Below are 27,076 nucleotides of genomic sequence, written 5' to 3'. Positions count from 1 at the left end.
TATAGCATTGTTGTGTTATCCCATGATTCTATATTCTCTCTCAGTATATATATATATATATATATATATATATATATATATATATATATATATATATATATATATATATATATATATATATATATTGCTTGTACATGTGTCATCTGTTTATCAAGATAATCTCATTCAATGTATTTTGTTATATATCAACTAACTTTAGTAATAATCTATTCTTATTCCCAGAAATGTTTTCTATGTTTATTTCTTTGCACCCTACACTTTCCCGTTCTACATTCGAACTAATGACGTAATGCGTGAATATATATATATATATATATATATATATATATATATATATATATATATATATATATATATATATATATATATATATATATATATATTCCGATGAGTCCACGGGGAAATGAAACACGGTAAGTTCCCAAGTGCACTTTCGTGTGATAATCACATCATCAGGGGAGATATAATAAAGAAATATAAGTCAATTGATATACAAAGAAGAGACGTCTCTTCGTTGTGTATCAACTAATGCTTGCTTCATCTATTTTGTCTCTAACTAAAATCCTAAACTTTTCCCTCTTCTTGGACGCCTGCCTTAGTGCAGTCCACTGAGGCTTCTAACTCTTTCAATTATCGCCCCATCGCTCACTTTTGGTCTTCAAAAACCCTAGACACACTTTCTCAGGCACTTATAATTCTTCCTGATCTTACAGATTATAAGTATCTTTGTATAGATTGATTTACCAGTAGAACTATATAACACTATATGTACTACCCTGTTGAGATAAGTAGAACTGTGAATCATCAAATGTACTACCCTGCTTAAGATAAGTAGAACTATGTAACACTATATACACTACCTTGTTTAAGATAAGTAGAACTATGTGACACTATGTTTAATACCTTGTTTAAGATAAATAGAACTATGTAACACTATCCTGGTCAAAAGAAACATGTCTATGGTTAAGAGTTTTCTATAAACAAATGTACAAGCAGAAATAACACCTTATGTACTGCTGTAAATCACTGAAAAAGTTATATGTACATAGACATGCATTTGTTATTCCCTTCGAGAGATTAAAAGGGTTAGAGTAATGGTAAGAATATATCATGTTGAATTATGTAGGTCAGGGGGGAGGGTTTACCTACGTCGCCCCTCCTTCGATTGATACTTTCTAATCAGCGTTGCAAATTCAGTAACCAACCCATATATCAATTGCACAGTATCACTGATAGCTATCAATGTTAAAGATGGATATTCTAATAATCTTTTTTCTTCCACTGAGTTCAGATAACTTGTCATTACAGCGTCGAAGAATATTTTTTGCCAATTATTTTGATGCATCCTAGACTACCAGATACTATACATGTGGCCAGCTACTATACATATCAATATGGTCAGCTATTATACATAGCAATATTCACCTCTCACTATTAGATTAATTTTCAGTTCTAATATGTTTTCAAAGGTAAACATTTTGCAATATAACTGAAAAACGAAACTACTTACAAACTTCCTAAGCAACACGAAATAGAAATCAGTTGAATGCACAAAAAGATAGCGTAAGTCTGAACATTAGAGATGGTTGATAGTCTCCAGTGACTCACAACTCTAAGATAAGATCAAAGGAAAGATGGAGACACCCAATGATTGTAGCTGCTAATCCTAATCTTTGGCTGCACTTCAACCAAAAGATTATATTAAGTCATATCAAATATAACCCCTAAATTGATAGTATATTTACCCTATTTCAAAATATATATCTGCATATTTTAATTATGACACTTAAAGATTTTTTCAAAATGCTTTGAATTACACGAATAACCGAAAAAATAATTATATTTCTCAGTCAGTTGTAAGTTTGGTTATGGGTTGTGATGCACCCTCGGTCTGTTTGTTTACAAGAGCGTCAGCTGGTGAGCCCCAGCCCCAACCATCAAGATGTCACAAGTTAGCATGTAATATACAAGGAAACAAGTGTGAGGGAGCCTCCACCATGGTGAGCAATGTAAATTTTTACATATCTTACAAACGAAAGAGGACTTAGGGAGGATGGAGGGATTCCTAGGAATGAAACTATAGAAGGGGGATTAGTATGCATCTTGAAGTAAGTTATCACGGCCGTCAGTTATCTTTTGTTGATAATTTACATTGTTCGATGTATGGTTTAGGAGCTGTGCAAGGATAACATGGATTTGGGGGATAAAAACTGTGTCATTGGATTCGTTACACTTGTGTAAGGAATGTCGTGGGTGATCGAATTTACCAGTTGCACTACACTTCGAGATCAGCTTTGGATATTGGGTAATTCTATCTTGCAGTAGTATAGTGTTTCGAAAATAGAGTAAAAACATATGGAACATAATATGGAACCATAGCATCTGGCTGTGTTTATTTGTGCCTGAAGGTAAAAAAAGAAAGTGTGATATTCCTAGTTCAATAATCAGGCGAGATCAAATAATGCCAGTGGTATACGCAACTTGCTATTCTTAGATCTAGATTTAATCTAGTATATTAACGTGGTTTGTTTTGTGTTTTGGTAGGATGTATGATATAGTATTCATGCGAAGCTGTCATTTTTCTATTCAGACAGTCATACAGGATAAGAGGACGGTAATTTTGTAGATTACGTATACCACTCATGTAGATGATAAACATAAATGCAATTTTCAGGAGTGGAGAGTTACTATGTGTAGAGGCGATATTAGTTGAGGGATTTTGGTTTAGCACCTGTAACACTGTCACTTTTAAGATTCTTAATGTGGACAGGTTTTGAAGTAGAGGGAAGTTGTGGGGTAAGAAAGTTCAAAATCAACAGTTGACATTTTAAGTTATGCATTCATAATACCGTCATTGCAAATAGTAAATGAACAGGAGGGATGCCCATGGTGTTTATTCCCATTATATTGCAGATCGGTTTTGATATATGCTCAGTCTTCCTAGTATATGTAAGCAGTTGTAACTTATATATGATTCTTGTGATATTTCTTGATTTATCTTAATTTGTTACTGGTTTCTCATTCTCCTGTCACTGTATTAGATGTTCTGACTGGCTGAACTTAACTCACCAGAAATGTTCACAGTACATTGTAAATTATATGAAACATAGTAGCTGTTTCATGTTTTTCATTTGAAACAATTGTAGAACTATTCATAATTTGATTTCATTAAATACAATGTCAAAACAAGTATTATCAGTTATATTTTTGTGTTATTCCAGAATTCCTTTGACAGTGTGTTTAACCATCGGAAGTACCGCAACTTCTTCATCTCTGTTTTAGTTGTCCTTGTGGTTGCCATCACATTTTTAGGATGCATACAGGTGAGACTAGCTCTTGCAGTGAATGTTGAATGTGTCATATATTAAAGGAATGCTAAATGGAAATATCTGGGGATACAGTACTGTTGAATGAGTGATGAATTAAGCGTTCAAAAAATTAATGGTGGACAGTAAATTGCTGAGGTATGACATAAGTAGTAAAAGAAAAGAGGAATTATACATGATTAATAAAAAGAAAAGAGATATGCAGTTGTGGAGAAGGCTGCTGGAAGGAAGAATGCAGCCTTCTATAATCGTATGATACAAAAAAGGGGTTTGGGAATAGAAGGTATGATATAAGAGAACCAGTGCTAGGGATTTGTTGAGAAGAGCATAATGTAATAGTTTTAAGAGCTGATAGAGCGAAGAGTAAAGAAAATTCTTCAGGATATTGTGTGGAATTTGTACGAATTGAATTTGTATTTGAGTGGGATAGTAGTTTAGAGGGAAGCTTAATACATGATGGAAGTTTTATTTGCAGATTTAGATGTGTGCTTAAACATAAATGTATGAGAGTCATGATAATTTGGAATTATTGCTGGAGTTAGTAGGTTGACGTAACACTATGTTGATGAAGAAAATGATCTGTATTTCAAATTGAATTGATTTTGTCTTTACTGTATTTGTATGTAAAATGTATTGGTATTATTAGAATGACAAAGGTTGAAATTTTAAAGGGTTGTGATTTTTCAATAAGGTTTTAAAGAGTTTAATATTTCAGTGAAATTTGATTATAACAGCATTTACATTATGTGGCTGTAGTATTAACAAACTTGTCCTTGGTTGTATCTTCAGCTGTTGGGCATAGGATTAACTCCTGGAAACCAGGATGCTCGCTTAAGCTTGGAAGCTTCAAGCCATTGGCAGGAGCTTGTAGTAGGTGATGATGGCACTCCTCAGCCAATAGAAACTAGGAGTGACTGCAATTACTTTACTTGCTTCAATGTGTATCGTTGTGGCCGCAGTGGGAACCAGCGTATATCTGTGTAAGTTTCTTTTGATATTTTTATGTTTACAGTACGTTAATTTCTTCTCAATGCTCATAGATGGTAACTTGACCTGGTTTTATTTAGAATGCGTTTCTCGTATAAGTAATTTTAGTTTTCGTGAGTGTGATTGTTTTCTTTGAATAGTTAGATTAGTTAATTTTCATGATTATTAGCATCAGATATGCTATTTTTAGGTATTAGAAGTTTTCTTCATCTTGACATTGATAACTTCACACAATGGAAATTATGTTTTTCAGTTTGTTGCTTTGTGTTTATTAGAATTCATTGTAGTTTTTAGTCTGTTACACTAGTTATAAAAAATGATTTTTTTACAATATGGAACTTCCAGGTATACTGAAGCATAGAAGATAAATCATACCACATGAATATACTGTTGTAAATCACAGACTCTCTTCGATGTGTAGAATTAATCTTCAACTTCTCAAGTGTTGGAGCATTTCCTTGCAGTTGATTGTTTTGTTATCGATAACATGAAAGCCATTTTTTGTGTCATGTATTTATTTGAATATTGGAAACATTTAAAGATTAATCAGGTATGTTTTTTTCTGGTTAGATGCATGATTCCTTTGTTGTACTACCTGAAGTGAAATTCAAGTGACAGGAACGTACTATGTAGAATGTCAATTCATCAATGTCTTTATCACCAGATATGTGTATCCCATGACTCGTTACGTGGATGAGGATCATGTGGCCATAAAGCCTATGTCTCGTGAATTCTATGAGATCATTGACACTGTTCTCAACTCAGAATACTACACTCCTAGTCCTGAAGATGCTTGTATTCTCATTCCCCCAATAGACACTCTGAATGAAAACAACCTAAGAAAGGATAAGATAGCTCAGGCACTGGCCATGCTTCCACAGTAAGTTTATTGTTTTTGATTTGCTGAAAGTAATTAGTAATGCAAAGGCTTTTGTTAGGTATTATTATAAAAGCATCTTAGTAGCACTTGGATGAAATATATATCACCACTCAACCATTTCTCGTTTATGGTGTCATAAGCATTGGCTTTGGTTTTGATCATAAAAAGGCTCTATTTATGGACATAAATGTTCAATCAAGATTTAGACAGATGGGAAAAATAAAGTGTTTATTCTTCAAGAGCTCATTGGCTCGTCTCTATAAGGAAGACACCATTAAAGTTAGGGAAATGTAAGAAGGTTATGAGTTTTGCAATCCAGCCATTGAGGAAAAGAAGCAGACTTTGAATAGCTGATCCTTAAGTTGCATATGCTCAAATGTTGTCTTTGTGATGCAGTGCTGTAATGCATGCTGTTTGACCAAGCCAGAGGAGGAAGCATACAAACAGCCAATTCTTTAACAAGGCAAAATAGATATATGAAAAATGGAGAGAGAGAAGCAACATTGCATTAAAGAGGAAGAAGTTCAAGTTGTATAGTGGAAGAGGAAAGTTGATAAGAGGAATGGTCTTTCACTGAATACATGTAACAGGTTTCTATTTTTAATTGATTGTGAGTTGTAGTATCATCAGTTAATGACAAAATTAATCTTATTGAATGTAGGGTCATACAAGTATAGTTGATTTGAAGATGTCTTTTCTGTAAAATATGTATAAGATTATATATCTTCAGCATTTACCTTTTCAGATTGCCATATTTTATACTAAAAAAGTATTTCTGTATTTTAATGGGGCTTGTTCCTGGGGTCAGGAGAAGAGGAGAGGACAGGACAAGGAGATTTAAAGGATGGGAGTAGGAGTAAAAATAAGGAGGGGATTTCATGCTAAGAATGATGCAGAGTAAGAAAAGGAGAACGGGGAGTAGCAAAAGGGTAAGAAGACAAGAGAGAAGGAGGAGGAGGAGAAGGAGATGAAGAAGGGGGAAGAAGGAAGAGGATAATGGGGGAGGTAGTGAGGGAAAGGGAGGAAATGATAAGGAAGAACAGCTGCTGCTAGGTCAGCTACTTTGATTTACTGTATGCACTTCCTTGGTCTTATTGAAACTAGCACTATTATAGACATGCAGTTACCAACACACTCATCATATAAGATACTGAAATTGAAAATAGTCATTCCTTCAAGAGCCTGTTCAACCCTTTCACAGAAATTTTAGCCAAAATCTGTTTGCTACAAATGAAGGATATAAAAGTTTGTGGTCGTGACTATTTGTTTTGGTCGTTGTAAGCTGTGCTTGGTTGGCCTTCTGTAGGTAACTTTAGGATAGAGGGAATCTCAGTATTGAATTATTGTCTTCATGCTCAGATAGGTGACTCAGGAATCCTGAAGTTTCTTGGGACATTTTATTAAGGGCACAATAAATTTTTTTGTCAAAACATAATCACTTGCTTTCATTCTCATTTAATGTTTATAACTCATACATGTTTGCTTAGAAGTTCTAGCATGTGGTCCTAATGGAGATCTCTGCTGTAATTCTATAGCTGGTCTGAGGGAGAAAACCATCTGCTGTTCAACATGTTGCCAGGAACTCCTCCTCAATTTGATACAACACTGAACTTAGCACGTGGTAAGGCACTCGTTGCTGGTGGGGGCTTCTCATCACTGACGTATCGCCGAGGATATGACATATCTCTTCCTGTGTACAATCCAGCTCATCAAGATTCCCTTGTAGGAAGGAAACCAGTGTAAGTCAGTGATTCACCTGTCATAGTTATGGAACTAGAATAGTGCTAATTATTTAATGTTTTTTTAGTATCTAACTGTCTCATACAGGCTTTTACCATTCATGTAATAGGACATTTATTTATCAGGAAAGTTTAACATTGATTAAACTTTAGTGCTTGAATTTTATTACATGAATGAAAAAGAAAAATGCTGGCTTAGATTTATAGATGTTCCTTAAGGGTATAACATAATTGTTATCCATAATATCCTTAGTATGCAGAGCACTCCTAATTCTCACTCCATGTCACTAAGTGATACATGCATTAAGATCTTTTCTTTAACTTCTGGCAAAGCCAGTTTCTCGTTTTGCTGAAAGATTTGTGTAAACTAAACCCATGATCTGTAGGCTGTCAATGGCCAGTCATTGGAAGGCAGTATGGCCCACTCTTAAAAAGTTTGAGATACCTTTTAGAGGATGTTCATGTTGCCATACTCTCAGATATGTCATAGGTATGTGTCTGTATTGTTCATAGTTTGTCCAAGTAGAAGTTTTTTACTTCAGAGCACATTTGTTCATTATTTTTCTCTCCAAAGTCTTTAAATGACATTGATTATTAGGATCATCTTGAAAACTGTCTCTTACCTCCCCTCTATTGTATATATTAGTCACTGGTGTATTGAAGTATCATTAGAACTAATGAAATTATGTGTAAATGAATCTGCAATAGATGTAACAACCACTTCAGTTGTTTGTTATAATATGTGCATATATACTGTTGAACTCTGTCTTACTACCTATGTCTCTGCTGCCCATTTCTTTTGGGAATGCCTTTAAGGGAGTGGCTACAGTGAAAGAGTCTCCATAACTGGTGAACTTCATTATTACTCCTTATCCTTTTAGTGCCTCATCTTTAACAGGCCACTGACAGAGGGTATCTCTAGTGCAGTGTTTCCTGCTGTCTACTCCTATCTAATGTTCCAGCCTACTACTCCTACTTAATGCTCATGCCTAAATGTTCCTGCCTTCTACTTCTCTCTACTGCTCTTATCTAATGGTCCTACCTACTACTTCTGTCTATTGCTCATATTATATTGCCAAAAGGTAGGGCTAGTACATAGCACTCACTGCAGGAAAATCTAGATATTATGGAAAATGAGTTGTGTGAGTTCAGTATCATGATGTGCTTATGTTACAGAGACTCCCGCCGATGGCTGGTAGTGTCATCACAGATCAATATACACCGTGACTACCGTGAGGACCTAGAGGCCCAGCTGCTGGATAAAAGGACTCAGCATGATGATCTTCTCATCTTGGACAAATGTCTCCCTTTCACTAACCTCACAGTCAGATGCCATGGTTCACAGGTGTTCCCTTACCCCCAGGTTTTAAGGGTAAGAACATCACTCTTTACAAAGGTTATTTAATTTTGTAGTTTGTAAAGCCTCCCTGCAAAGTAAAACTGGCAAAAATTGCCTGCAAATAGTTACACTGTGAGTATGAAGTCCCATTCAACAAAGCTGTATTTTTGTCAGTGATGAAAGGGAGGATAGTCTTGTTGAGAAGTGTGTTATTTCAAAGGAATCTATCATTTCCTTGCTTCTGCCTGGAGTACAGCCTCAAAGCTGTAGGAGCCCCACAAGATTGTAAATTGATATGAATAATTACATACATAGCAAAGAAATTAGAAAGCAGTGATAAATAAGAATTTTTGATGTGATATTAAGATGAAAGATTGAAACCTAGGTTGCTAGAGAAAGGGTAAATAAAAATGCAAGTAAAGTAATCTGAGTGATTAAAATGCGATGGTGAGTATGTGCATGAATAGCTAGAAGTGTTAGATATAATGTGACACTCTTTATTAACATAAGAGGAGTCATGTGGTAAAGTTATCTGTCATGAAGAATGAGTTGAGCTGAGGTTTTCTGTTGGGCTGTTTATAAGTTAAAAGATATTTTGGACATTTTGATTATGCACTGCATCTCCTTCTGTCAGAGTCTAGGTTTGGGGCGGCTTATTTTAAGTGAGTACCTAGTAAAACCCCATTTCAACATGAGTTTCTTCCAACATGATTTATTAATCTAATATCCATGTACGAACTGTTTGGTTGTCCTCTTGGCCTTCATGCAGGATTAGTAATTTCTGAAACTACCTAAGAACAAGATCAGCTTTTGTGAATTGAGTTTCAGATGTGGAACAATACTGTTTGAAAAGTATAAGATGTCTTGAACATCTATAAACATTGACCAATAAGGACAGCTTTAGAGCTATATGATGGGTAATACATAGTACTAAGATGATTGCATGAGGAAAGTGTCAAAGGGATTAGGATCTTTCGTCACATCTTACCACAGGGTCCTGGTGGTTTTGCCCCATAATTAACATCAGGTAATAGTAGTTGCCCAAGAGTTACCATAATTTAAGTGTCCAATCCCCTCAGCAGAGTGTTGAGTGCTGTTCATAATCATACAGTGCTAATCCCTTCATATATTTTAAGAGTTCAGTTTATCTAAGGGATCCTTTTGGTTGTTCTGCATGTTAATTAGGAACTACTGGTTTGGCAGTTGAGTACATGTATTTGTTTTGTATATTAGGGAATGTATGTTCAGAACTTAAGGGGGCTCATATAATGTGCTTTTTCTAAGCTTTGGAAATTGCTGGCCTTCATGTATGGTATGGCTGGTAAGATGGGTAAAGTCACATTTAGTTATGTTAGATATCCTTAGGGGTAGGGGAGAAATGATATTGTTCATGTATCTCCTGTGTGTCATAGAAGGCAACTAAGAGGGACAGGAGTAGGGGGCTAGAAATCCTCCCCTCCAGTATTACTTTTCAAAAGAGGGAATGTAGGAAAGAGGCAAATGAGGATCTTTTTCCTCTAAGGCTTAGTCATCTTTTCTAGTTGCTACCTTGCTCAAATGGAAAATGGCAAACCTTTATGAAAGACATAAAGGAAAGATATGGAAAGAGTGTGATTTACAAGATGTTTTACTTATCAATTGGTTGAGTATAATTTGAAATCGTGTAATCAGCTGTTTGCTGTGTAATCTAATGACAGCATATTGTCCATGAAACTATGTGACTATTACTCTAGAATGAGACTATTTAGCTTCTTGCTGGTCTTTTATTAACTGTTTTCCTGGTACTTATTGCCATGATGAATTTTATTCATAAAAGGACTGAGGACCTGCTAGTTTTTAAAAGGACTTGGATGCTTTATTCATTTATTTTGCATTGTCCTGTACTTAGTTTATCGCATTTGCATGGAGTGATAAATACATAGATACATAACCAGCATGTAGTTTTTGATATCTCCTGCTGAGTCCTCTGTATCTGAACAAGTATATACAAGAGGAAAAGTTTAAGTAAAACAACATGAGAAGGCAAGTCAATGAGATAAGTAAGGAATGGGAAAGAACATTCATGAAGGATTTTGAGGACATGGACATTGTGTAGTAGCTTAGGGGTTGAGACTTTGTTGTAGTGCAACCAAAGAAAAGTACCATCTTTAGGAAAAAAGAAAATCTCTTTACCTTTTTTTGTCTTTTTTTGGTAATTGAATGTAATGGGCATTATATTTCTGTGTGTTGTATGAAGTTACTGATGAATTATTTGATTTTTTCAGGATGCCAAGTTTTGTTTGGTTGTTCGTGGAGGTCGTCTTGGGCAAAGTGCATTATATGATGCTATGCGTGCTGGATGTGTACCTGTCATTGTAGCTGATGGATATGTTTTACCATTTTCTGAGGTAAATAAACTTAACAGTCTTATTTACAGGCCACATTTTGTGTTCACCCTTGAAATCAGTTACACAATTTTCAGTCGTAGTGCATAATTCAGAAGTTATTTGTACCTCCTTTCATCTTACTATTTTGAATATTGATGTATTAGTAATGTCATAGAAATGTGAATATAGATGTTTCTCATTTATTACGCCCATGAAGTATTTTTTACTTTACATTTGACATTATTTTTTGCATATGTATTACTTTTATGTACAGGAGTCAAATCCTGTCCTAGTACATTATATCCAAAGGAAATATTTGAATGTGTTATCCTTTATGTTAGGTTATAGACTGGCAAGAGGCTGCAGTGCAAGTGTATGAGGAGGACTTACCAACTGTTATGCAGTTACTCAAGAAGGATGTATCCCAGGAAAGACTTATCCACATGCAGAAACAAGTTTGTAATATATCTGATTCGCCTCTGTTGAGCTCACTTTAAATGATGCTGCACTTGCCTAGTTTTTTGTGCATGCCAATAGACCATAAAGATTAGTGCTTAAGATTTGTATTAAAAAAGACTGTAATGGACCCATAAGATGTTGTCAGGCCACCTGATGGAGTTGTCATAGGGGGAAATGCTTTTGAATCCCAACTGAATTTCTGAGTTGATTAGTGGCCCATAAATGCTATGGTTAATATTTTCTTCCAGATGGAACATGTTGATATTGTTTTAGCTGGGGCACATAGAAAGTTGCATCTAGAGTATGAGGTAATCATGTTAGGTACTTGGATTATGTGGATTCATACCTGAGGAATATACATATGCATTTATTTTGATATATAGAGGAGCCTTGCCATACTGTGGCTATGTTGAAGTCATTGTATTAAACCTGAATTTGCATCAAAAGATGCTTTTTTTTTTTGTACATATATGTTGACACTGTTTCTTGTATCTTTTATTCTGCCTTTTAAGTGCAAGAACTCTATGGATGTTGCAGTGTCTTAGAGTTAACTTTTTCAGTTTCACTCTCATAGCTATGTTTTTGGTATTAGTCCTTTCCCAAGCATCATAGTGTTTGCTTTTGTGCCACATACCTGATAATCCTGTGCAACCCTGCTTTCCTACTCCTTGGCCCTTACACATCATCATGTCTTACACTTCTGCAAGAAATAAAGAATGTGTTGGAGGTTGTACATCATGCAATAATGCAATAAGTATTGTGACTTTATAATGTATATATGTGTATGTCTGTGTGTGTATATATATGTATACGTTGAGATGTATAGGTATGTATATGTGCCTGTGTGGATGTGTATGTACATACATGTGTATGTGGTTGGGTTGGGCCATTCTTTCATCTGTTTCCTTGCGCTACCTCGCTAATGCGGGAGACAGCGACAAAGCAAAATAAATAAATAAATAAATATAATGTTAAGCTTTGAATTTAAGGTCACAGCCAATTATTGTTTAGATATTTAGATATTTAACAATGAGATGATGAAGACATAGGTTTGATTACTGTGGTTGCATATTTTGATTTTATATGTTTAGTGTCTTCACCTTGCAGTACATACATAGTATTTGTGTGCTAAAACATCACACTCAGAAGAGGTAGAATCATACCATATGTAGGCATGACTTTTAAGGAACAAGGGTCATGGATAGCATGTGATGACTTATCACAGAGTGGCAAGCTACTGCACCATGAACCTAGTAATCCCTTGTCATCTTCCCCTAGTGTGTTGTGTATGTATGGTGTGCATGGAGAACCTCTGAATGTTGTTAGGAGCTTTTGTAAGGGAAGTAGTGCATATATGAAAGTAAGTGGTAGTATGAGTGAGTGGTTTGAGATAAATGTGGGTGTTCAAATTGTTTCACTATATTTTTGTCAAAAAGCTCCTTTTTATGTTTTTATTCGAGAAATAAGTTTGATGTGCTTACACCTGTATGATAGAAAGTTTCGTACAAATAGATATTTATTTATCCCTGTCAGTAAGGAGTATCAACCTATCTCATAAGAATTTAGCATTGATTAAGTTGTGTGTATTGAAATGAAAATTTCTTTTCAAGTTTACTGAAGTGTTTAGTATCATCTTCTCTGGCACAGTAAGTTTTTTCTGTGGCCTGAAATGGTAAAGTTACTATCTCTAAACTTATCATAGTGACTGGATTCTAGACAACCTAGGAGCTCTAGGGATTTTACATGGATATCAGGGTGTATGAGCATGAATACTTGCAGCATCCCAGCATGTGTAGTAATGACAGATGTTATTTTACTTATTTTTTCACTTGCAGGTCCTTTGGCTCTATGAAAAGTATTTTGCGACGATGAAAGACATCACTCTCACAACCTTGAAGATCCTAAACGACCGAGTATTCCCAGCACATGCACAGTCCCTGCAGCAGTGGAACACAAGGATTGTACCTTCAGCTGTTAATAATCCTCTTTTCCTCCCCCTCACAGCTCCTGCAAATGAAGGTTTCACTGCTGTTATTCTCACTTATGATCGTTTGGAGTCCCTGTTTCAGGTATTCATTTGATGTACTGTTATGGACTATAAAAGTTTAACTGTCATTTGATGATCATGTTAATTCAGGATTTCCTGTTTAGGCATTGTGACATTACAGGAAAGAATTGATGTGCTCTATTTGACATTTACAATTGAAACTTTAGTCGTAAATACAGTAGATGATTAAGGACGTGAGGCTGAGATGTCCAGTGTGCTCAAGTGGAACAAGGTCTTGCATGCTAATATAAGCTTATCTTACTTTTTCATTTTGTTTTGAATATTGGTTAGTGAGATTAAAGCCTCCATTTACATTTTCATATTCAGAGATATTTTCTTTCAAACTATTCGCCATTTCCCGCATTAGCGAGGTAGCGTTAAGAACAGAGGACTGGGCCTTTGAGGGAATACCCTCACCTGGCCCAATTCTCCGTTCCTTCTTTTGGAAAACCAAAAAAAAAAAAAAAAAAGATATAAAAACTTAAATAAATTCAATAAAATCTTTTTCCACTAGTATCTTTAAAAGAAACTCTTCTAACTATAATTAGTTTACTCACTGTGTCTTGTCTATCTCATGTGTTGTAATCTTTTATTTCTCCTTGCACCATTAATTGTATGATATATAATTGTATATTTGAAGGTAAAGTAGATATCAAAAGTGATGAACCAGAAGGTGCAGAGAATGAAGGGTTAGACTCATCACGTCAGTATCATGGAGGGTGAATATTTAGTCTTAGCTAGCTACTTAGAAAGAGAATGAAGCACACAGTATTAAGGTGATAGCTGAATGCTGATGACCTTTGACCCAGAGTTGTAGATTCCAAAGGTCCATGATATCATAAGGAGGATGGCTTTGTCACCTATCCACTGCAGGCACAATATTGATATTGCCAACATATGCAAGGATGAGATAGGGTCCTCAGAGTTGAAGAATTTCCTCTCCATTTTCTTAGGTGGATAATGACACACACATTAGAGAAAACCTAGAATTATTTGATTTTTCTTTGTAGGTGATCCAGACAATGGTGCAGGTCCCCTCACTCTCAAAGGTGCTTGTTGTATGGAATAATCAGAAGAAAGCTCCTCCTCAAGGTTAGTATATGAAAGTTAAAGCTCATTTTTGATGAATGAAGGAGCTGTTTTGAAAACATGGATGCCACATGTGTCTTGTTTGTAATACCCAGGATGGTTGGAATTATGTTGAGCAGGAATGGTTGATCATTTAGCATGATGGGAGGGGCTGAGAGGGATATGATGGATGTTTTTAGAGAGTGATTCAGCATACATGATACAGTGTTGAATGTTTGTTGATGCTTGGGTAGTGTCAGGGTGCTGAGATGTGATTATGAGGTCATTATCTCATGAGAGGTGATGGGAGATTATGTAGGAAGAGACTTAGTATAGATTGATGGAGAAAGAACTGCTCCCTGGAGTACTCCATTGCAAAGCTAGAGAGTTTTGGAGGTAAAGCCTATGTGAATGACTAGTTTGTTGGCGAGTGTTGAAACTGGTCAACTACTTTTTGTCTTGATTGTGAAGTGTGGTGTAAAGTATCTTTTTCGTGAGGATGTGTTGGGAGATAGTGTAGAATGCTTTGCTGATATCTGTTGCTACTATTACTGTGTAGGAAGTGGGTTGCGGTTGGCTGAAGCCATCCAGGGTAAACAGTAGCTTATTAGGAACTATCAGCTGACTGTTCTCCATTTATCTGATTTTGTATCTCCCCTAACAATGTGATCATTACATGAAAGTGCACTTGGGAAATCATGTTTCATTTTCTTTGTAGTTACATGCACATGTGTATTTATGTATATGTATATGAGAAGGGTGACCTGATCACTACATTTAAGTTTTTAAATCATATTGATGACATAGGCAGTGAGCAGTTCTTTGAAAGATGTAGATACAGAACAGTCAGGGGACTTAACATGAAATTAATCAAGAAGCTTGTTAAAATACTTGTAAAGAGGTACTTTTATGGTATAAAAGTGTCGAGTGGTATAAAAGTGTCGAGTGATTCAAGTAGAATGAATGAGGAAATTGTAGTTAAGGACAGCATACTGAAGGTTAAAATGTATGATAGTACAGAAAGTTCATGCAATGGTGCCTTATAATTGTAAAATTCCTTCCCTGTGCTGTACTAAAAGGTGATTACCCATATGCTTCTAAGTTGTATGATTGTAGGGAAAGTTCTTGAGATGAAGTCCATCTGTTGTAAAAATAAGTAATTTTACACATGCTCATCCCTGTTGTAAATTCATCATCTATGATTGATGCCTTGCCATAAAGAAATATCATCAAGATTAGAATTTGTTTGTTGGTAAGGGGATTATTTTTAGGCAGTGATTTGAAATTTTTATCCCAGCATATCTAGTTAAGGAGCTTTCCTGTTCATATATATTGAAATGAATATCTGTTTTGTACTTGATCATCATATTTTATTTGATACATTTGATATAGGGTATGTTTTTTAATGATTAATGTCTTCATACCTTATCACAGTAGCAAATACTTTTTATATATTTTCTCTTTCCCCTTGCAGCATCAATGTGGCCCAAAATAAATGTACCACTTAAAGTGGTTCAAACAAGAGAAAATAAACTCAGTAATCGCTTCTATCCCTATGAAGAGATTGAGACTGAATGCATTCTTGCCATAGATGATGACATAAACATGATGACAGCTGATGAATTAGAATTTGGATATCAGGTAGTGTTTGATATATTATTTTCCTTCTGTTTATGACATTAGTTCTTTCTCCAACTCTTTTCAGTCTCTTCCTATATGAACTTCTGCTACCTCCTGCAGACCACAATATGAAGGTCTTCACACATGCAGATGACCTTACAATCACATCACAGAACCCTGAATTCACAGGAGCAACAACGAACATGAAACTCTACATTACACAGTTGGAAGAATGGCTTACCTTGAACAGGATGTCCATATGTCCATGAAAGTCTTCAGTCACCCTTTTGACCCCAAATAGACACAAATCCAACTTACATCCTCCTGTTACCGTAGAGGGCCAATTGCTTCTACTCAACAAAGCCCTAACAATTCTGGGCATGACACATGACATTTGCTTCCCACACCACAAACGTCAGCACCAAAGCAAAAGGTGAATTAGATGGCCTTAGAACATTAACTGGTATCAGATTTGAGCAAGATAAAAAATCCCTTAGTATTCTCTGTAAGCAGTTCAGCTGCTTCACCATAAACTACACCTCACCTTCATGTTCATCACCCTTTTTCAAGAGCAGACCTAACAAAGCTGAACACAAAACAGAACACTCAAAGAAATCACTGGCTGCATGGCAACTACAAACACTCTGTGTATACACACCAAAATGAAAATCCTCCCAATAGAATCCCACTGTCAATATGCTTGGCTCTCAGTTCTTTGCAGGTGTACTAAACCTTTCTCATCCAAACCACTCTTCATAACTGACAACTATTAGTAACCTATACAGGATGTTCCTAGAAATTTCACCTTATATTCACACAAAAATATGAATAAATTCCTAGGAGATTTGCAGTACAATACAGGTACATCATTAGTTAAAATATTTAGATAAGAGATACAGCTTACAAAAAGTTAGTATTGACCTCAAGCTAAAACGCAATATAGTAAGTATGGGCATGTTGTGTTGATTCTGATCTTCCATCTGGAAACTTTTCACTACGTTCTCTATAATTTCACCCTGGGCACAAGGGGAATTACCTTGCACCAAATGGAGGCACATTGCTCATATGTGCAAGCCAAGAGCTCTGGCAGTATTAACACAACATTGATCACCATTAAAGTCCTTCAGTATGTTTAACTTTATCTGTAAGCAGATACTTTTCCTATTCTTCTTTCCACAAACACAAGACTCATATGGGTAGTTTCTGATCATAACTAAGGGATTTTGAGTAGTTTTACTGAACCTTTTAATTTTGTATGTGTCTGCATTGTTCATTTTTCATGAACACCACCAAAATGAATCATCAGATTATGAAGCACCTGATTGTGGATATAGTTTTACTGTTCTCAGTCATTAGAATTTTTTTAAGGTCCCCTTCCTTTCCACTTGAAAGGGAAGTGTGTGTTTTCCACCTTGTAGCCTCCACTCTTCGTTTTGTAGGACAATAAAGTCATTCAAGACATCAGAATATTCTTTTACGTTAATGATAATTTGATGCGAAATGACTCCAGAGATTTTATGGTGTAGCATGTAGATATTATTTTAAAGGCTGTTGAAAGATGTTTTTCAGTTGATATGGAAGTCTTTACCCTGTCTTGTGAAGAACTTTGGTTCCCAGGATAAACTTTCAGTTTTTTTGTTGCTGGCATACCATGGCAGATGTTTAGGAATCACCTTGTCTGATGTGTGTCTTCCATTATTAGGAGTTGCATTTTAGCCTGTAATTTAACCATGGTCATAACTTAGAAATCTTAATTAGATACACATTAAACTTTGTATATTTGTTTCCTATTATCAAAGAATTGAATGGTGCCTGTAAAAACACTGTTTAGAATTGCCATTTGCCAATATCTTGTTAAAGGTGAGTCACTAAAAGGTAAAAAGCGGCTCTAGAGTTCACCATTATTGAAGACTTTTGCCGTAGCCACTCCTTTGAGGTAGTTCCCAAAGGGAACAGGCATCAGAGTTATAGATGGATAGAGAGAAGACCCTTAACTCTAGTTATAATTTTGGACCATAAAAAGTTGTGAGTTTGAACTTGATTTATAAGTTGAAGAAAATCACATCTGTAGTTTTGGAACTCATTTTAAAGAAAAATAAACCCTTTCTGATTCCATGCAGATTAACTATTTGAAGAACTGCACTGGAGCTCACCAGTTATGGACTCATGCTGTAGTCACCATCCCCTTTGAGGGAGTTCTGGAGGCAATGGGCATCAAAGATATAGATTGATAGATAGAACCACTATGTTGCTCTGTAGGGAACACAAGTTTTTCGTGGGACATCCATCTAGTTCACAAATGCTCTCAAATGATTTTTTGGCCAAACAAAAAAATGTACAAGGGCTAGTTCAAGGAGCTTTGCCCTTGGGAAAACTGACTTTCTAAATTATTGCACATATTACATTTTGACTCACATTGCTGCATATGATGTTACATTCCCTCATCCAAACCTTATATAATTATGGTGCCTACTTTCTGTATTTGAAATGTGCTGTCCATGATTTATGTAATCTAGAAGAGTTATTAATCCTCACCATTCTTTATTTGTATTTGTGCACTGCTATTTGTCTAAAATGTTTGTTATACATAATTATCTAGGATGATTAACCAAACCATCATTCACTTTTCTAGTAATAATATTCTGTTTTTCTGGTATTAAACTTTTTCCATTATACCAGCTGAGATTAGCATTAAGCATATCTCTACATAACTGTACTGTTATAAACCCTGGTACTCCATACATGATATATTCATCATATATTAAGTAGACCAGCAGAGAGGACCTTACATAGATTTTTAATGGAGAGCTTTCTAAAGATCAGTATAGAATTTGGAATGAATTTCTGTACTAGATTACATGCATATTATACCCAAAACACTTTTCATATGCTTATTCTGTACATCTGATGCTGATTAACCTGTCTTCTCTGTAGGTTTGGAGAGAATTCCCAGATCGCATTGTTGGATTTCCCCCAAGAAATGTGTTGTGGAATAACGATACACATAGCTGGAAGTATGATTCGGAGTGGACTAATGAGGTAATTCAGTAAGATTTATAAAAATAGCATCTTCTGTAAGTAAGGGTCAGACACTGACGTACTGAATTAGTTTGAAGACCATGTATATTTTTACTCTGATAACTGACTTGGCATGGACAAAACATGTTCCGGGTATGACCATCTTGGTTGAATAGGGAATATGATTTGAAAACGAAAATGAAAAATAGTAGAACTCCTCAGGTGCTTGTAGACATGACCCTTAAAGATGCAAGATTTTAGGAAGAGGAAAAGGCAAAAGAAAAAAAACTTTTTCACAGTTTTGCTGTTTGAGGAAAGGTGGTGCCATAATGGTCAATTGTTATGTGGCCAGTCATTACACAGAAAATTTGGGAGGCAGCACCCAGATGCATGTCACCTAGTCCAAGCCACTTTGTTGACTGATGAATGGTTGGGCAGGCCACATATCTTCAGGGAAGATTGAAAGGCTACTAGAGGTAGGAGGTAGAAATATTTGGGTTGGGTGAGTATGGACTTATTGCCTTCACTTACATATGAGTGGCCAGGCCATGTTGACCATTGCTGGTCACTCTGTATGTGAGTGCCTTAGACATAAGGGTTTAGGGCAGCAGCTTTCCTCAGTGTCTTTAATGGACAGCTACTTTCAAGCCTACCCAGAGAACATCACTGCTCATTAGATCTTTCCTTGTCAGATTTAAGGAAACACCATCATATGCTGTCTTCATGTTACCTTAAAGGGCATACCACCCCATCAAGCTTTCCCAACTTGCCATGTAAACCATGCTCCATATGTAATATGTCCATCAAATGATAGACAAGCAAGGGTGTTGGAAGGGAGGGCATTTGGGAGCAGCTGTATTTTCAGATTGGAGAATAGATCTTTCATAAAACAGATTTCTTCTTGAAAAATGGCCATTTCCAGGTTCACCCATATAGGTTGGGAAGGACAAGATGGTGATGGTGAACTGTTCACTTAAAACAAAAGCTCCTAGTAATGACAGGGAATAGAGTCCTTTAGAGGCATGCTGTGACTTGATTATCATAAGTGTCTAATGAAAGGTCCTCATTCAAATGAGAGTATGCAGGTATTATCACTTAAGGTTTTGGTGGATGGAATTGGCATTCCCACCCATTGTTTGCATGCAAGATTTGGATCCTTGCTCTACAACAGTTTTCCCCCTAAAAGTACAATTATGAATGCCCTTGATCTGTGCTATGGGCATGGGAATGGATTCATGATAAAGTATGTACTGTGATGTTTTTAGTAACTGTAAGGGAAGTAGAGTGCCAGGTGTAATGGTTTTTAATAGCTGTAAGGGAAGTAGAGTGCCAGGATTTGACGTCTCTTGTTTGTGTGTGTATACTAAACATAACATAAATATTGCAGGTATCGATGGTGTTAACAGGTGTAGCATTTTACCATAAGTACTGGTCATATGTATACACCACTCAGCTACCAGGCAACATCAAAGAGTGGGTGGATACTAATATGAATTGTGAAGATATAGCTATGAATTTCCTTGTAGCAAATTTGACAGGAAAGGCTCCCATTAAGGTAAAATTTTATGTAATTGCAGAGTTTTTTTATTGATGTGTTTTTTGTAATTTTAGTTTGATCTTATTTGAAATTACTATATATTTTCATTAGGATTCAGTGAAGTGCATTAGAAATACTGTATACTATTCAAGCTTGGCAAGGAGCTTGTTAAATGTTCCTTTTTATTCAGATTATTTGAACTCCACTTTATGCAATATGCAAGAAAATATTATTCAGTCTTCCCAAATAATCGAAAATGCCTTGTCCCACAGTACAAAACAAAGATTGTCAGTTACCCAAGAGGCATTGTACTTCAGATTTCTCTGCCTGTAGACACTACAAAGGCTTCTTTTCTCCTCTGATATTGACAGCTCTTTATTTCAAGTAGTGAAAGTGGGTAGATGTAGTGTTGCATCCTTCATATGCATATAGAATGCATTCTGGTGAAAGACAAGATGGTACTTGTTTATTTCTGAACAGCCAGATGCCGTGATTGTTCAAATTTCAGTGATATGAGTGTGAAGGGGGCTTCTTTTTGGCTGATCAGCATAGGTGATGCTTTAGTTTTGGATCACTTGTCACATGAAATAGATTTCACTCCAAGCTTGGAAATTTGTCTGTAATAATGTGTGGAAATAGATGCAGGTACTTTCACAGAGCTCTTGTTCTGACTTAAAATAGTTTCATGTACAACACATAGGTATAGCTGATTATCAGCTTGTAGCTTTGTAGGGACTTGACTCAACATATTGGTTTGGCTTGCTAGGGAAAATTTGGTAACCTGTAATGGTGTTGAGCAGATTTTTATTCTTGTACTAATGTTTTCCTCCTGTAATCCATGCTGTGTTTACAGATAAAATAATGGTTGAGCCCTGCCACTCTTTTCTTTTTTTTTGAATAGGACACAAGTGGTACCAGTACATTCCTTAGAATCGATGGAAGTGTTTTAAACAGGCACTGCATGATTTGGAGCATTTTTTTTATCCTTAGATGATAATTGATAATGCAAAGGCCACAATGATCAGAGAAAATTCGGAGTCTATTAACATAAAAGTAGGTAAAGCATATGCAGAAATCAAAAGAACATATGAAACCCTCACATTGTAAGGAGCCACCACCTGTAAGGTTGCCATTGCTTGTCAGACTGAGTTGGTAAGAAGATCAGGTCTTTCTTTATTCTGTGCTACTGGGTGAAGTTCAGGTTGCTTTTAGTTTTACTATAAAAATAGGTGCGTACAACTATGGTATTCTGGGCCTTATGACACACTAGTGAATGGTGTGATGAGGTTGAGCAGTCCCCCCTCCTCAGGTAGCACTGGCACGGGTTATATTGAGTCTGTTAAAACCCATTTGACAGTGTATTCAAATAACACATCAGCTATTATATGTTCAGACTTCCTGGATAACAGCAGCCTGTGAGAACAGAGTCTATGGGAAGCCTGTCAACACCTTATTCAACCATATGTCAGCTCTACGTGTTTTACACAACAGATCAGCTCTTATGTGTTCAAACATCCTGATTAACAGTGGCCTGTGAGAACATTGGGTCCATGGGAACATTGTGTGATGGAACTAAGTTTATGTAACTCATGGTAAAATTAAAACAAATAGAAAAATTTATGGCATGCTTGTGCGAGTCTTAAAACATTACTTCTCAAGCAGTTTAGGTTTATCTTAATTTTCAGTATTATAGTCAAAATACTCATGTACCAGACACTTCCATGATTTAGCATTGTATTAATTAGCAAATAATCTAAATGCACAGCATGCCTGTTTCTGCCACTGCCCAGCTTCCCCAGCCGTAGGTCACATTGATGTTGATGTATTTTGATAAAAATTTTGGCTGCAAGAGGATACTAGGTGAGGGTTTCATAGGTGTTTCATCTACCGTTATTTTGATTGACCACACATTTTCCTTCATAGCCCACCTCACTGTGTCAAATCTTACCGTGGTATAGATAGGAAATATTTCAAATCACACATGGCCAGGCTAAACCAATTTAGTGGAAGGAATATATTGATAACAGTTTCATCTAATTCAGTAATGAAGTAAGGTGGTGGAACTAAACTGACACCCTACCTTAGATAGGTATCCTAGCCTATGAATGCCTTACCTCAACCTACCTAGTCTGAGAAAATGTAGGGACGATTTTGTAGGTGTAGCCACATACTTTAATGCTTCCAAAATATTTGCCACTTTTAAGGCTTAGGCCTTAGGCTGATTATTGCCTTCATTGATTTGCATGGTACTGTATTATTTTCTTTTTTCAGGTAACACCAAGGAAGAAGTTTAAATGCGGTGAGTGCACGAGCGGAGATTTGTCTGCTAATGAGGCTCATATGGTGGAACGTTCTCAGTGTGTCAGTCACTTTACACAGGTATTTGGGACTATGCCTCTAAAGACTGTGGAGTTCAGGGCAGATCCTGTTCTTTTTATGGACAACTTCCCTGAGAAGCTCAAATTATATGACAATATGGGAAGTTTGTAAGTACTTTGTTAAAACAATTGTACTGGTGATGTTTATGAATTTTCTGGATCTCGGTGTTTTTTATTTTCAGTTTTGGCTAGATATAAATCATATCTAAGTTATTATCTTCAACCTTGTTTCAAGAAAATGACCAAAAAGCTTATCATTTTAGAGTGGGTTCCTCATTGTGTTAGGTTCATAAGCTTGGTTTATAAGCCTGTTCATTGTTATATTTTACAAGACTGTACTGTAATACTTTTTGTAAGGATTAATGGTATTTGAAATATTTCAATATTTTGTTGGTCAGCTCTGCTGGTTATGACTGTTATTAATCTGTCCTCTTAAGATGTTGAACCATTTGGCACTAGTTATCCATGGAAGCATCTCTGATGAAATATTCTTGCCCATTTCACATGCCCTTTCTCGACCCTCAAAACAATGAAAAAAATACTCGTGTCTTTTTACTGAAGATATGTATGTACTTGCCTATTAATGGTTTTACTGAACTGAACTATGCTTACATATAGTAACACTGTGAATGAAGCCACTGTCATTGTGTTTGTATGATCATCAGTGAAGAGGAGGGTGTACTTTCTTTGGCAATTGTAAAAGATTTTCTGTCTAGTAACTTAACCTCAACATTTTGTAGATCACTCCTATGCAGCAGGAAATTAAATGAACATAGGTATTACTGTTAATTCATGGGAATAGTGGAGAAAGAAAGAAAACTGCCCACATACCTCTCGTGTGGCATAGAAGATGACTAAAAGTGTGAGGCTGGAAATCCTCCTATCCTATTATATTACTTTCCAAAGTTGGAACAAAGAAAGGAACCAATTGAGAATTTTTCCTTTTAAGTTTCCTTTGGCCATTTCTGTTGATACCTTGCCAAAATGGGCAATAGTGAACAGGTATGAAAGAAAAAGTATTACAGTACTGTAATCATTTTACTGTATTTTTAAGTTATATCTACCTTTGAAAGAATACCAACATAAATTTATGCATTCCTAGGGATGGGCTGCAAATTTAAATTCATGTTTTATGTTTCCTGTCTTTTGTTTTTATCTATAAAGCTGTAGCTATCCTGTATAGTTTCAAACATAAGAGTCTTGTTCTCTGGAAAAAAATTTCCATCATCAATTGCAAAGAAAATAAGGACTTTGCATTTGCATGGTTGTAGTCAGCAACCCATACCACTCTCGGAATGTCTTCTAAAGGCAATGACTGAGTATGTTTAGATGTTTTGTATTTTAGATTTTTCATCATAGGACTTTGTTTCATATATTTTATGAATGTTCATAAACAGTCTGTAAGAGATTTCAAGGAAAACTAGTGTATATCTGGATGATCAGATATGCTTGCATGTTCTTTTTAATTGTTTTTTGATATTTCATGTCAGTTATTTCTTTAAGCATTCACAGTAACAGTTGTAAAGGGTTAATCTGGTGTCTTTTCCTTGCTAGGGTAATATGTGTATCTGTCTACATCTCTTATGCCATTGTATCTCTTTTTTAATGTAGGAAATAAGTGTATGTGTGTGAAAAATGGAAATGCAGAATTTAAAAGTTTGTTATTTTAGATTCTATGTCACAAAAAACAGAGAGAGGTGTGCTAACTGAAATTCAAAGTTTATGCTTTTATCAGCCTGCTTTGAATGAGTGGAACAAAGTACACAATTCTCTACACACAAAACATTGTTCAGGTGTTGATTAGAAGTATTGTGTTAATTTTTTCAGGGGAACATATGTTTAAATGATGTGATTAAAGTGTGAAAAGGCTTGTATTTTGAAATATGTATTCGATGATGGTTGCTTTATACAAAAGAGAAGAATAATGTAGCATCAATTATTTTGTATAGTTTTATGAAGTATTTTTATAGATTTCATTATATAGAATTTTTTAATGTTCATTGCATGTTCCAACCAAATAATACATAGTGTTATAGGGTGCAGAATCATGATATGGTTCATAACTGAATTGTTATGTTTTTGTACAAAATCCTTAGTTTTCTTGTGAAGAGTTGATTTTGTTTTTATACTAAATTCTCTGTATTGTCTTCTGATTTTATTGTAATCTCAAGTGCCATTGTATAGTGTAAATATAGATATCCCTAAATTTAAGTTTTTTATGGTTTTTGAAAAAAGAAAGAATTGAAAGCAGAAATAGGAAGGTTTTAATTTCTATAAAAGTATATTTTTTTTGGAGAAAAGGAAAAGGTATTGCGTGTAGTCACAAAATGTGTTATTTCTTAAAATTTATAGATTTTTCATTTTTTGTGTTAGATTTTCATAGAATCTAGTACATAAGTCTGCAGCTGAGCCATTTATCTCAGACAAGTATAAAATACTGCTATATCTCTAAAGATCAGCCCAATGATTACAAATGCTTCTGGTTCCAGTGGCATATTGGTGCCCACAGAAATGTAAGGCCTGTTCATGAGTACAGGTTACCACTGGAATTGTGATGCAAAATGTGATAAAACTCATTTCTGAAATATGTAGATTGTAAATCTAACTTTTGTTCAGCGATAATACTCATTTTTTAGTATTCTAGAATTATATGAACAAAAAAGGCTTTAATATTTGTACGTGTAATGATGAAAATAAAGCTTTTATCTCACTTTAACTAGCCTGTTTTTAAAACATTTAGCTATTTAGAATTGCACTGCAAGTCCTATTCATCATGAATGATAATGAATCCTTGGCTAATTAGATTAGGTAAATAAGAGTTAACATTCTGGATAGCATTGTATGAATTCACTATGTATATGCAAAATGCCAAGGATATTGGGTTCCAAATTTTTAGACATGGCAATCAGTCATGCTGATGAATTTCGATAATTAACATTGCTGGTAATGAACATTTGCAGAGTACTCCTTACTTTTAGACTGGATATCAAGTACTGGAGACAAATTTAAACTAAATGTAATGCGCCTCTTCATCATAATGTTGTATTTCCTGGTGCGAATGTAAAAACTAAGTAATAAGTCTGATTCCTAGGTACTGGGCATCTTTTCCCCTCACAAGCTTGTGGGGTTAGAGCTTAGGACCTCATATATTGTGCTGTTAACCTTATAATGACCTGCAAGTAATTAGTTCAAGTTTTTCCGATTACTGGCTACTTTTACACTGAGAAGAGCATTTTTATTTAAAATGGCACCATAGATACTGCTACTCATGAATTTACATAGATACATCCAGTCCAAAATTTGTAAACTGGTCTAGTTAATGGCAGGTCTTTTGGGCACGTAGTGAAGTAATGTGTATGGAAGGGGGAGCAAACAAATCCTTGCACAGCAAACCAACCTGATGACATTCCATAGCCCAACCTCCCAACTGTAACCTGTAATGTTTGATTATCTCAGGTAAATGAGTCCGAATTTGCCAAGTGTACTAAAGACGACTACCCAGCTCATCAGCTTACCCTATCTTACCTACTCTGAAATCATTACATAGCTAAGTCAACTGAACTCACTAAAGTGAAAACCTTGCCCAGACTTTCATACAACATTCATTAGTAATGTTGACTAGTCTACCAATCCAAACACTATTATTACGTTAAGTGGTCTACAAATCCAAACACTGTAATTATTTTGGGTCCAACTGACACAGCAGGAGGTAATGACCTACGATGGCCAATCTGAACTCACATTAAAACACATCTTACCCAACCAAGTGAACCCAATTCTCATGCCCAGCCTACTTAATGACAGCAAATTATCTCACTCCCAGCCTACTTAATGACAGCAAATTATCTCACTCCTTTTATCTAACATCAAAGCATATATCTAACCCAGCAACACAAGTGAACAAGGGATACTAGAATTTGGAACTTCATCTTAAATTCATCATGAGAAAATTCAGGTAGTGGACTCTTGATTGAAATTAAAGAGCTCAAGGGGAAGCATTATTAAAATAGAAAAGGACTTGTGTTGAGATCTGAACCATGTTGAAAATGTATTTACTGTTGAGGACATATTATCTCTAACACAATCTGAATGGGATGAGGAGAAAAGATATGAGCTTCTGTGGTTAACAATGCTGACCAAGAATTACACACAGTTACACCAGAGTTCAAATCTTGGAGAGGACAATCAGGTCAGGGCCAACTCACCTTCCCTTCAGGGATAAATGATAAGTGAATACCAGGCACAGCCTGTACAGGATATGTAATATATATGAGACTGCCAAGATTGGGTCAAACCTTTGCCTGTGTCATCT

At 35.6% G+C, this 27,076-nt stretch overlaps 1 protein-coding gene across 1 annotated transcript; it reads left to right on the top strand.

Annotated features, from left to right (window-relative positions):
- Positions 1-1,842: 1,842 nt before the first annotated feature.
- Positions 1,843-25,480, top strand: sotv (exostosin glycosyltransferase sotv). Its single transcript, XM_071658011.1, has 14 exons — positions 1,843-2,000; positions 3,222-3,323; positions 4,116-4,306; positions 4,978-5,193; positions 6,729-6,932; positions 8,109-8,304; positions 10,536-10,658; positions 10,979-11,092; positions 12,932-13,165; positions 14,154-14,235; positions 15,686-15,852; positions 18,766-18,870; positions 20,237-20,404; positions 22,658-25,480. The coding sequence occupies exons 1-14, from the start codon at positions 1,869-1,871 to the stop codon at positions 22,874-22,876; spliced, it is 2,253 nt and encodes a 750-aa protein (XP_071514112.1). The 5' UTR covers positions 1,843-1,868; the 3' UTR covers positions 22,877-25,480.
- The last annotated feature ends 1,596 nt before the right edge of the window (positions 25,481-27,076 follow it).

This window comes from Panulirus ornatus, chromosome 65, assembly GCF_036320965.1.
Source record: "Panulirus ornatus isolate Po-2019 chromosome 65, ASM3632096v1, whole genome shotgun sequence".
Lineage (NCBI taxonomy): Eukaryota > Metazoa > Arthropoda > Malacostraca > Decapoda > Palinuridae > Panulirus > Panulirus ornatus.
This window is presented reverse-complemented; position numbering and strand designations above follow the sequence as displayed.

Coding starts and splice junctions, on each gene's coding strand:
- sotv (XM_071658011.1), top strand. CDS start 1,869: ATGGGTTGTGATGCACCCTCGGTCTGTTTGTTTACAAGAGCGTCAGCT. Junction 6,933..8,108: donor CTTGTAGGAAGGAAACCAGT/GTAAGTCAGTGA, acceptor CTTATGTTACAG/AGACTCCCGCCGATGGCTGG. Junction 20,405..22,657: donor CAGGAAAGGCTCCCATTAAG/GTAAAATTTTAT, acceptor TTCTTTTTTCAG/GTAACACCAAGGAAGAAGTT.